General features: G+C 44.0%; 1 protein-coding gene across 1 annotated transcript in view; it reads left to right on the forward strand.

The window, feature by feature from the left end:
* Positions 1–3,864: 3,864 nt before the first annotated feature.
* The window catches only part of IleRS (Isoleucyl-tRNA synthetase), a 20,192-nt gene continuing 11,725 nt past the window's right edge, over positions 3,865–12,331 (forward strand). The window contains exons 1-15 of the mRNA XM_077629796.1: positions 3,865–3,991; positions 4,328–4,484; positions 4,815–4,934; positions 5,146–5,280; positions 5,568–5,652; positions 6,074–6,202; positions 6,763–6,850; positions 6,977–7,037; positions 7,831–7,926; positions 9,543–9,665; positions 10,179–10,369; positions 11,173–11,299; positions 11,558–11,631; positions 11,768–11,962; positions 12,216–12,243. Coding sequence (XP_077485922.1) covers positions 3,876–3,991; positions 4,328–4,484; positions 4,815–4,934; positions 5,146–5,280; positions 5,568–5,652; positions 6,074–6,202; positions 6,763–6,850; positions 6,977–7,037; positions 7,831–7,926; positions 9,543–9,665; positions 10,179–10,369; positions 11,173–11,299; positions 11,558–11,631; positions 11,768–11,962; positions 12,216–12,243 — 1,725 coding nt within the window. The 5' untranslated portion in view covers positions 3,865–3,875. The remainder of the gene's footprint in view (positions 3,992–4,327; positions 4,485–4,814; positions 4,935–5,145; positions 5,281–5,567; positions 5,653–6,073; positions 6,203–6,762; positions 6,851–6,976; positions 7,038–7,830; positions 7,927–9,542; positions 9,666–10,178; positions 10,370–11,172; positions 11,300–11,557; positions 11,632–11,767; positions 11,963–12,215; positions 12,244–12,331) is intronic.

Here is a 12,331-nt window from a genome sequence, read left to right on the forward strand (position 1 = left end):
TGGGTAAATTGGCAGTGATGATGAAAAGGTTTGAATCAGTTGATTTAGAGGAGGTGAGCAACTCGGTAGAGATTTCAAAACGAGAGTGACAAGCCCGGGGCGACTCAGTCTGCCTCGAAATGGTTAGCGCGCCTAGGCCTTCGCAGCAACAATTGATGGCGGTGGTGTCCACATGCAAAAACCTTCTTTCACACAAATACTTCGTGCTTAGTCATGCTAACCCGCCTTCATTTTTTTTCTCCTCTCCTATTTCGAAAGCGGGCCACAAATGCCACTAGAAACGCCGCATACCCAAAACACACTAGCAAATCTTATGAGTTTGTGATTTGTAGGCCTGTCTTATTAGCGAGACAGAGTAAACTCGCTAATATCCTCCACAAACACGGGCAGAGACATTCTAGCCGCATTAAAGATTCAACCAACGGGTCCCCCTTCCGGACAACACCCACAGCATTCCTAAACAAATCAAGGAAAAACTAATCGTCCACCCAGTGCCCAAGAACGTACACCTAACCCACAACCGGGACAGACGCGAAGCACGCGCAAGAGCCCTGTATAAAAAACACGCGGACAACGAAGACGCAGTCTACGTAGACGCGGCAGAATATCCATGCACCCCAGCCTACGTCCTGAGCGTGCTGTCACACGCCCTCAAACACAAGGCTTCAGGCTCGATAAGGGCAACCACCTCCCTCGAAGCGGAAGAGGAGGCCATAGCATCTTCCACTGACACACTCATAATGGGAGACTCCAAGACCGCAATCAGGGATTCTGCAAAGGGACAGATCCATTCTGCCACCTACAAAATTCTCCAATCAAGCCCCCACGACCCCAGACCAATTCAAATAGTTTTGTTAACAGCCCACGCAGGCAACCATCGAAACGAGGAGGCGCACTCTATTGCTCGAACGTACGTCAACCGAGCAGGCCAACAGTCGAGAGGGATTGCGCGCGGGACAGACTAATCACCTACAATGAAATCACGCTACACTATGGAGAGGAAAAGCTCGCATATCCGCCACCACACCACACCCTCACGAAGGAACAATAGACTATATGGAGACAACTCCCGTCCAGCACGTTTCCTTCGCCAGCCTATCTGGCACTAATACACCCCGGTTCAATACAAGCCCGAATGCTGTCTTTGTGGGGCCCCGAGAGCAAACTTCGAACACATACTCTTCATATGCCGAGAACTCCAACCACCATCTCCCTGTAACCTGACAGACCTAGCAACGTTGGGAGATCGCGGTCTCTGGCTCAGAGCCGGCCTCACAGAAGAGGCTGGTGGAATAGGCAAAGAAGGTCCCCACAAGTCATGGACTGATGGCCGTCATCCGGGACTAAGAACCAAGCCAACCAAACCTCCCCTAACGCATTCCCTTAATTTGTTCATCAATAAAGTTTTTGCCTACCTACCTATGAGTTTTTGACGCTTTGGGGGCTAATTTCCTATATTGCTCACAATATGTGCTTTGGGGAATTTTGGAGAAAGTTGCCAATGCCAACCAAATTTAGATGGCTTATACACCAAACTAATGGCACGGATATAGGGTGTTTAACGGACGATACAGTCTGTATATGTGAACCCCTTCGATAGCCTAGGGGGGCGTCCGTGGAACATGTAGTGCAAATAATCTGGGATTGTTTTCTTAGTTAGCATTCGCTCAAATTACGCAGGAAGTTTCAGTATATACTTGGGCAGGAGACGTTAACGAAGTTTTGTGCCAGAGGACAACGTATACGATATCAAATGAAATCAAATCAATTCAAAATTTATTCCTCTTCATTTGATCCGTGGGTTTTCGTTTTCTGTTCAACTTCTGGTCAGCTTAGGCACAGAGTGCTTTTAGTTGTTCAGGCAGTACGGTGGAGCACCGAATGTGTATAGAAAACTCATCAAAAAACTATGCAGTAAGATATATCAGTGCATACTTACCGATTTATGTAATAAGGGAGAAATTACTCATTCGCGTCAATCCAAACGCAGCCAAACGTCTACAGGGCAGAACTATACAGTTTTCACAGAAACTTCGTAGTTGAAGGAACATTCGTCCTGGCCCGGGGTTCGAACCCGGGATCAACGCCTTTAAGTGGCAGTCGCTCTACCAAGATGAGATGCTGATGTGTAATTACTCCCCTGCTATAAATCTACTCCACCTAGGCGGATTCCCCTAAACAATGGACCCACGCCGTTCCCACATAGATTTGTTGATCATTTCGATCTCGCCCTACCATCTTGGAGTTGGTAAAGCGACCGCGTCGGACAGGATGTGGTCCCGGGTTCGAATTCCGAACCAGGGCTTGGGTGGATTCTAATGAGTTACTACTCCTTTGTTGCAAATATACTCCCTCTCTGGGTAATTACCCTAAGCATAGGACCCATATGCAAACATGTTGAGCACTCTGAAATACAACTCGGAATAAGGTACTAAGAACAGGGATACATCTATCTAGATTGAGTAATTAGGACAGATACAGAGCACGAGAGAGAAATTGAAGGCCAAGCAAGTATGAGAGGTAGTGCATTTGGAGGCTTACGCATATGTACCGATTACTGGCCTATATAAGGCGCCGAAACTTGGAGGTTAACACAAGATCTAGAAACGAGGCTGAGAACAGTGCAGCGGGTGGTGAACAGGAAAACGAGAGGGAGTAGGAGAAAAAAAAAGCGTGGATTATAAAAATCAAAATGCGAGCTGATGAGAGTGCAGCTCGAACTAAATATGAGAGCGCTGTTCAACAAGAAACCTTTGTTTGAGCTAATTGTTCGTTTTTTGACATAGATAGAAAAATAAAAACTGGGGCAAAGAATGAAAGCAAAAAAACTCAGAAGCATGATGAGCGCCGATGCCCACGTACCTGAACATGCTGCCCGTCAGATAGAAGAAATCGACATGGGACGGATATGAAATGTTATTGCCTCTTCAATAGAAATCCTCAGGACTGAGTAAGAGAAATAAAACTTCTAAAAAAACGTCTAGAAATAAAAGGTGTCAGAGTGGTAGAGGGCCAGTTGGCGCAGTGATGTCCCATGCCGGAACCGAAAATTCTCTCAATGACATCCAAAATTCCCTATTTTCGGCCTTTTTTTTCCTGCAGTTTGGAAAAAGTGAAACAACTTCACTCTCAGAATTCCCAAATTCTCTTTTCGCCAAAGTTTACCTGTTACCTGAAAAGCAAAATCCCTCGAATTGAACATTGTTGAGGTGGAGTGACGAGAACCGGATATTTGCTGAAATAACATGACCGCCGGATTAAAACTCGCGCTATATTAAGAGAGAAGTGGGGAAGACTGAGAGGAAAGTGAAAGTGAAGAGGGAAGGCGAAGTTGCCAGACGACCATAAGCTGGCCATGCCGATTGGGCGGCTGGAGGCTTGGGCTATTTCTGCACTTAGCCATAGCCACTTGGCGGTTTGGGCGGCTCGAGCAGCTCGAGCTTGCGACCGGCGGCGCCGGCGCGTGTTGTTTTGCGCCTTTCGACCTTTCATTCATTTGGACATCTCGTGGGCTCAGGTAAGTTCGTGAGCGAAGTTGTGACTTTTGTGTCGATAATTAATGCCCGTGCGCTGCATGATCCATACAGGAGGCTTCACTCCAGTGTAGCTAAGTTTAGTACGGTGACGATGGCATAGGCGCCGAGGCCGAGGCCACTACGGCGTGGCCGTCATTACGTCGTACAGCTCTCCGGTGATAATCGGAGGCGCTTGACCAGCCGTCTTGGGGCACTCGAGTTTGGCGTTATGTGAAGCGAGCAGTGTGATACGTATACCATCGTACAGCTTTTCGCGCACTATGATGCCAGTTTTCTTTTGACGGCGGAACTCGCGAAGTTGCATCAGTCTCATTTTTCCTGTTCCGTCGGTGGACAGGGATGCAGCAAGTTCCAGAGAACGTCAACTTCTCAGCCGAGGAAGATAACATCCTCAAGCTGTGGAAAGAGATCGACGCGTTTCAGACGAGCCTGAAGCTTTCCAAGTCCCGACCAAGGTGCGTGATCAATTGTCACGTTTCAGCCACCGTGGCATATGTGATCGTGGCCGAAAAGCGGATGCTTAGTAAGCTTACCGCGTGCTGTGTCGTTCGCCAAAGCTTAACGACTATCAAGATCTCCGTCCCATGAACGTAACGTTCTCCTAGTCTTTGCTGTTCCTGTGCTGTTCGCCCTATTAACAGCCTGAGTTTGTAACTGTCCTTTGGGATGTGCCCAAGTGAAAGTTTCGCGGTGTTTTGTTTTGCGCGTAGTTCACTGCTAATTGTTGGCAGATGCTAAGATAATAGGATGATTTTAGTTGTGGTTCAAGATCGCCTGGCTGTTTCTTTCAGGTACTCATTCTTTGATGGTCCCCCTTTTGCAACTGGCCTGCCGCATTATGGGCACATTTTGGCGGGTACCATCAAGGACATAGTGACAAGATTTGCCCATCAGTCTGGATTTTATGTCGAGCGTCGCTTCGGATGGGATTGTCATGGTTTGCCTGTGGTAAGTCACTATGACTTTTTTCGTTCTAAATATGTCATTGTTTCTGTTTTCACAAATACTCATACCTGAACATAAGAGACTGGCAAGCACAAGTATAACGTTTGTTGTCAGATGCGCTGTGCGTATTTGTTATTTTTCTGCTTACCATGACTAAATGTATTACTGCAAAATCTTATGTCAAATATATTAATGCAGAGGTTTTCTGATCTTTGGTTGGCACAGCCAGTTACAAGCCGGAGGGTGCCATTAATATCCTACAGTATTTGCTTTTTGCTACCAGTAATGTAAGCTGGGTGTTCTAATTGAAATTGTTGTCAATCTGTCTTTCAGGAGTATGAAATTGACAAAGCACTTGGCATCAAGGGTCCCGATGATGTGAAAAAGCTTGGAATTGAGAATTACAATGCAGAGTGCCGAAAGATTGTGATGCGCTATTCAACAGAATGGGAGGCAAGTTTCACATTGAACAGTCTAATGCCTGCATTTGCTTCCGGGTAGTTCTGTGAGGTTATCCTCACAATCTATCCCACAAGCATGCAACGATCATTCATGGGTGTTATCTGTGCATCAGATTGTTTACCACCTTATTACGGTGAGTGAGTATTGTGTTTGTAGACAAGAGAACAAATGGCTGAATTGCATTATGTCCTGAACTCTTCAGACAATCATAACACGGATGGGACGGTGGATCGATTTCAAGAACGACTACAAGACAATGTACCCTTGGTTCATGGAATCAGTCTGGTTCGTCTTCAAGCAGTTGTACAATAAGGGCCTTGTTTACAAGGGAGTCAAGGCAAGTATACCACATTGTTTCTCGTTAGTAAAATGCTAAAGATGGATTTGCCAATTCTGCGTGACGCTGCTATGTGGAGTTTAAAGTTCTAAAGATAAGATATTTTTGTACTTGTTCACTTCTGTCTGACACCGGGCTGTTATTCCATATTCTACTGGGCTTTCAGTGGGTGTGGCATGTTGATAAAAAGGTAAAGCAATAGGTAATACTCAGTTATGGGAGCAGCTTGTGACCCTGTGTGTTTAATTTTGAAGGTTTATCACTTTGTTGTTGTTTGGTTTCACTAGGTGATGCCTTATTCTACTGCTTGCAACACACCTCTTTCTAACTTTGAGTCGGGCCAGAACTACAAGGAAGTTGTGGATCCTGCAGGTATGGCAGATTCATCTCAACTGGTGATGATTTCCCTACCTTTTATTCTTGTAACCAGTAGTAGAAGCTTCCCTAGGCTGTGCAACCCACTGAGCCTCAATAAATGTGAATTTTATTGCCTAGGTTTTTGTGTTACAACACCACAGCAGCGTGGCAGTAACATGCAATATTCCTTGTGCATTTCTATTCCTTAGCCACTCTTTTGGTAACTGCTGTTTGTGCTGTTTTGTCTTCTCTTTCCTTTTTATTTGCTATGTTTAACAAAGTCAGTAACCTTTTGTCAACACTGAGCAGTGTCTTTTTACAACATGTAGAGCTGCTTTTGTTTGGTGCCTTCTTTGAGCAGCGTTGTATGATGGAACAACCTTGCATCTTGGCCGTTTATTCAATGCTTCCGTGTTGTTCTCTTTTTCCCGCACAGTGATTGTAAACTTTCCCCTCGATGACGAGCCTGGTGTGTCCATGATTGCATGGACGACGACACCTTGGACTCTTCCTAGTAATCTGGCTCTTTGTGTCAACCCGGAGTTGATCTACGTCAAGTTGAAAGGTTAGTAACCCGCAGCTGTAGCCACAGGCATGCTGAAGTTTACTGTGCACTGTGCTTATGGAAATGTGTTGCAATGCACCTGGCAGGAATATCATTCATAACTCGTCTTCACTCCTAGGTTGTATTAATTTTTTATGGCACCTTTATGTGTGGTGTACAGAGACTTTTTTCTGCCTTTCCAATTACAGGCTTCATTTTGCTATTTTTCTGAAAGTGGTGTGATAGTGTGTGATAGTGGATGTCTGCATGAGCTTGCAACATGCTAGAGTAGGAATATTTCTGAGCCACAGAAAGAAAGGTCATTGTTGCTAGCTGACGGCTTGCGGCAATGTTTCATTCGTTTGCGCAATATTCCGTGAGAAAAAGTTGGCAGCTCCAGAAACATGCAGCTGCATGCAGCTGCTGCTCTTCATCAGTGATTTCTGAACTGTTGGCTTTTGTACATCACTGGTTGTGTTAAAAGAGAGGTTGTGTTGCTCTTTCTGTAAAATGAATTGGTTGGTTGATGAATTAGCTTGCTGGTTCTATGTCATTTGAGCGATGTCTTTGCATTTCCTTAGATAACAACACTGGAAAGGTCTACATAATGATGGAAGCTCGCCTGGAGATCCTTTTCAAGAAACCGGAAGAATACACCATCCTAGACAGGCAAGTTAACTTAGCCTGTCGTGTGCATCATACTGTATGTGTAACTCCAAAGTGGTATGGTCACATTGCATTTTTTCTAACACTGTAGCGGGTTGTATGATATTAAGTTGCTTTACATCCACACAGGTTCAAGGGGAGCACACTCTTAGGAAAGACGTACGAACCAATCTTCCCATACTTTCAGCAGGTATGTTTGCTGCAGGGACTTGTTCTGTTTGTTCTGTGGGGTTATCCATCTTACGTAGTTAACATTAAATGTTATTACTGCCTCTTAGCTGAAACACTGCGACCTATATTCTGCCGACAATGGTTTTATGCCCAAAGGCTGTGTTAATATTTTAGGTTTTATGCCTCGCATCTTGTTGATGCAAGTTCTATCATTGCTTTCTTTTACAAAGTACAGAACAGCTGTGCAAGTCAGGCCCCAGCTGTGGGGCATGATTTGAAAATGCGTACCTTGAAAATGCGTACCTTGAAAATGCGTTTTTATGGAGGAAAAACGCTAAGGCGCCTGTGTGCTGTGTGATGTCAGTGCACGTTAAAGATCCCCAGGTAATTATTCCGGAGCCCTCCACTACCGCACCTCTCTCTACCTTTCTTCTTTCACTCCCTCTCTTATCCCTTCCCTTATGGTGCGTGGTTCAGGTGTCCAACAATATATGAGACAGATACTGCGCCATTTCCTTTCCCCAAAAAACCAATTATTATTATTGAAAATGCATGTTTAGGTACATGCGAAGTAGCGTAATGGTAAATAATGGTATTTGCTTGAAAGTTAATTTTTATGTCATTAGTTCATTTTTCAAGTAAACATTGTGTGAATTTGTTCTCATTAGTTCCTTTTGCCAAATTGATGTATATGTTACAGTAAGAACAAAGCTACTATTTTTTTAATTACGTACATAGTGCCATTCACCTTTATCACTTTGTTTAAAATGGCATTCGACTGTTCCTCAGTGTGCTCCCACGTTCTCTTCCAGTACAAGGCCAAAGGTGCATTCAGAGTGTTCTGCGACAACTACGTCACTGCCGAGAGTGGCACAGGTGTTGTTCACCAGGCACCTTACTTCGGTGAGGTAAGCTGCTTTGCAAAACTCATTTTGTAGACATGGCCCTGAAAACACTACTACAGTGACACTGAAGAGTCCAGCCTCCCTTTGCTAGTTAGCTACGGAATTGTACTTTGTAACCTGCTCTCTTCGTTTTGGCTAGACAACCATGATGTCTTCTGGTTGTTATAAACTGCATTCTCTTGTACCATTTATGCTTATTGCTAACTTTTGCTATTGTTGTGTTGTTACCATGCTGTAACTGGCAAGAAGTCAAAATGAAATGTGACAATTTGAGTACTCCTCATTGAATATTTCTTCACATTCATATCAATTCAATTTCCTAATTCTTGAAGCTTCTGACAGTTCACCATTATGAAGAAAACCTTCAAAAAACAGTGCTGTATGTTTCTGCAGAAAGCACAACTGTGGACCTTATTAAGGGGAGGGACTTAATAAACCTTAATAAAGCGAATTAAGATTCATAATACCTTTTAGAGCTATAGAATGTAAAGGTCTCGAGGAAATGCATTTTGAAACCGTGCAAAAAGACAAGGGATGAGGAAGAAACCAACAGGACAGCACGGATCGCGCGGTTTCGTTCTCGTCCCCTGTCATTTTGAGCGGTTTCAAGATGCATTCTACTACTAGTTACCAACTAGCCCACCTCTCTCTATTATACTCAAGGAAATACAGGTATATAGATATGGGTTCTGCTAATAAATAAGAGGAGGCTTATTAGATATAAGAAGCATAGTCATTTTAACCCATGGCTATTCGCCATATATAATTTAGCACATTACGAGTGACAACCATTTTGAGTTGAGGATTTGTACCATGTTTTCCTGCACTATGAGCAGCAATCATTTTCAAATGGAAGGCTTCATCAACTGTGCCTCATTAATTATTTTTAAGAAATTAGGTTTGGAGCATGGTAGAATAAAATACTTTGCCGCTTGCCTAGTTTTTGCAGAGTGGTGTATAAGTATATATGTAGAGTGCCAAGTATAGAGAACAGCGAGAAAGAAGATTCAAAGTGGGTTGTCATACAGTGGTGTCACTGTGTATGGACAGTGCAGTTGTAGAATACTGTTTCAAAATGTCACGTTTGAGATCACAAGTTCGAAAACTGGCTCAAAATTCAGATTTGTTTGTTGAACCACGAGCTTGTCAATTAGAAAAACGGCTTTTCTTGTGAACACAAGGGTCATGCAATTTTAATTAGATTGAAATGCTCCGAAGTTAAATTTTATCCCATTAATTAGTAAATGCATTTTTCTACTCTTGTAGTGTAATTTAAAAATATGAGGGGTTTTTAGTCTGTACATGCTGTGTACATGCGTGTGTGTGTGCGCGCGCGCGCGTGTGTGCTTGTGCGTGCGTGCTTGGCCGCACTTGGGTGCATATTTTTTTTTTTGACAGCTTGGGTAGCTATGGAAGTTGGTAATTACTGTATGACATAATTCATGACTCAGCTATTTTTGTGTAAGCTTCTATGGGGCAACAGTACTATTTCATTGTGCAGCCTGTCAGTCATAGGCCTGCTCACTCTATGCAGTGTCAGTGCTGCAATGCTGTCAGCATTCAGTGACCTAAAGCTTTCTCTTTCCTTTTGTCGTTTTTATTTCTGTTGCCTGTACTAGGACGATTACAGAGTGTGCCTGTCCCATGGGGCCATCACAAAGGATCAGGAGATTATCTGCCCTGTGGATGCGAGTGGCAAGTTTACTGCACCAGTGAAGGACTTCCTCGGACTCTACGTCAAGGCAGGTGCCATTTGGTTTTCTTTCTTTTTTGTGTGTCTGTGTGTGTATGCATGCGAATGAGTGAGAGAACTCACTTGGCATCAAATTTTTCATATACGTATTACTAAGACTACTCTTCCTGCGCAGCGCCCTCAGCACATTCTAATTTGGAATAAACATGGTTTCATTCATTCATCTATCCACGTAAAGAGATGTACTTTGCCACTTACTTGTAAGAATGGTGTCGATGCATATCCATAGCAAAGGGTAGCCTTAAATTTTGCATGTTTCAATCTGTCATCACTGAACTACCTTATATAAACAGCGACGTGCAATTTTCCAGCTCACCTGGTGTAAGCTGCATGTTAGCTTGTGTAATGCGGCTGTACTTTACCATGGCTGTTCCATTGGACCATTTGATGTTGTTGTGTGTGTGTGTGCGAAAGCGTAGCATGTTACTGTCTCATTGCATTTTTTGGCATGGTGTCGGTGTTGTGGGCCTCCAAGCAAACAGTTGCTGGTGTGAACATGCAGGACGCAGACAAAGAGATAATCAAGAACCTGAAAAGCCGGGACCGCCTGGTAAACCAGAGCACATCCAAGCACAGCTATCCATTCTGCTGGCGCTCAGACACACCGCTCATCTACCGTGCTGTGCCTTCCTGGTTCGTCAGGGTTGAACATATGCAGGATGACCTGCTCAAAACAAACTCAGAGACCTACTGGTGAGTGCACACATTGCAGTCGTTTGGATGGTTCATTTTGTAGAGGAAACGGAAGCCCATTGTGGTTGTTGCTGGATTGAGCTTACGCTAATTTCTTGGAAATTTCAATTTCGCAGTCGAACTGAAGGCAACTGACAACACTTCAATTCAAATATTTGAGGGAAGTTAGACGAGTACAAATGTTGAAGCATATTAGTGATTCTTTTTGGTGTGTGTGGCAGTGCAAAAAATCCTGGTGATAACATTATAGCAACCCTTACACTTTTTCTTACATGATGTTGCCACATTTTAGTTTGCATCATCTTCCCTAATTTTTTTTCTCCTTACTAACAATGTGTAGGTCCTTAAGATAGGCATTCTGTCATTCCTAATGCACTGTAAATTGTACTCTAATGCCTGTGCACTACTATAGCTACTGCAAGGAAGAAGAAACAAACACTGCCTAAAAACTTGATGTTCTTTCTCACTTAAGACAGAACTCTGCTGGTCATAGACGTACTCTGTATTTATGTCTTGTTTTATGGGTTTCGCTTCACTTTGATGCTGGTCTGGACTCATAGCACTAACTTGGATTTTGGTTTTGCTCAATACTTCATCTTGATTATGACTGCCTCCCTTATTTTCGATGCATTTCATCTTTTCAACCTTGAAAAAAAAGAAACTGGGTTTTCGTCAATGTTCCTTTCATCTATATTTCTCTATCAAGTTGAATCTGCTGCTAAAATAGCTCACTCCGTATTGGTAAATTTTAGTTACGGAGTGGCCTTCGTTTACACTGGACAACTGCTTTTCATTCATGGCAGGGTCCCTGACTTCGTCAAGGAGAAGCGCTTTGGCAACTGGCTGCGAGACGCCCACGACTGGGCCATCTCCAGAAACCGCTACTGGGGCACACCCATCCCCATCTGGATCAGCGATGATGGCGAGGAGGTGGGTGCCAATTTCCCTCCCTGTGCTCCTTACAATGGTCGGCCAAGAACGCAGAGCATTATGGGCTACCATGAAAGTGCTAACTGCCATACTGTGCGAGTGCATGGCATAGCATGTTAGCCTCTCCATGACAGGCATGTAGCATGGGCAGGATGTCAGTCTGTCAGTTTGAGACTTGTTTTGCTGTCTTTCATTATGTAAATAATGAGAGAACAGATGGCATTGTAATGATCTATCCCTTTCTCTCGTTTTACTCAGGTTGTCTGCGTTGGATCTATCAAAGAACTGGAGGAGTTGACTGGAGAGCAAGTCACTGACCTGCACAGAGAGACGTAGGTGCCGTTTCGATGCTGATTTGCTGGTATGCCAAGCCATTGATGTCACAGCAGCACCAGTGTGGACTTTAATATGAAAATTAATATGAAGATATGTGGCTCCACAGTTCTTTCTTTTTCTTCTTGCCTTCAGGGTAGACAAGCTTGTGATTCCTTCAGCAAATGGCAAAGGTACTCTGAAGCGCATTTCCGAAGTATTTGACTGCTGGTTTGAGAGTGGCAGCATGCCCTATGCACAAGTCCACTACCCTTTTGAAAATTCCAAGGAATTTGAGAGCTGCTTTCCTGCTGACTTCATAGCTGAGGGAGTTGACCAGACTCGTGGCTGGTGAGGCGCTTTTTTTTTTTTTCCTGTGCTCTTTAATTGCATTGTGTCAGCTGTGACTACTATATTTGCTCGCTTATAGGGTTATTTGCTTTTCAAAATCACGCTCTTGAAACTGGGGGGGGGGGGGGGGGGGGGGGGGGGGGTTGACTAGTACTCGAGTCACAAATAGGGCAATCCAGCTAGAAATGTATAAGAGGATGGGAGCGGACGGCGCCAACGATGCTGCTGCGGAAAACTTTCACACAAAGTGTAGCTGTTGCTACCACTGTTACTACACAGAGGTTTTATGCGACCCTTTTATCAGACACATGCAAAAGATGCACAGATTACACTGGCATGAAAAGAAGTGCAGAGTCTGCACTGTGCTGT

Source organism: Amblyomma americanum, chromosome 7 (genome assembly GCF_052857255.1).
Source record: "Amblyomma americanum isolate KBUSLIRL-KWMA chromosome 7, ASM5285725v1, whole genome shotgun sequence".
NCBI lineage: Eukaryota > Metazoa > Arthropoda > Arachnida > Ixodida > Ixodidae > Amblyomma > Amblyomma americanum.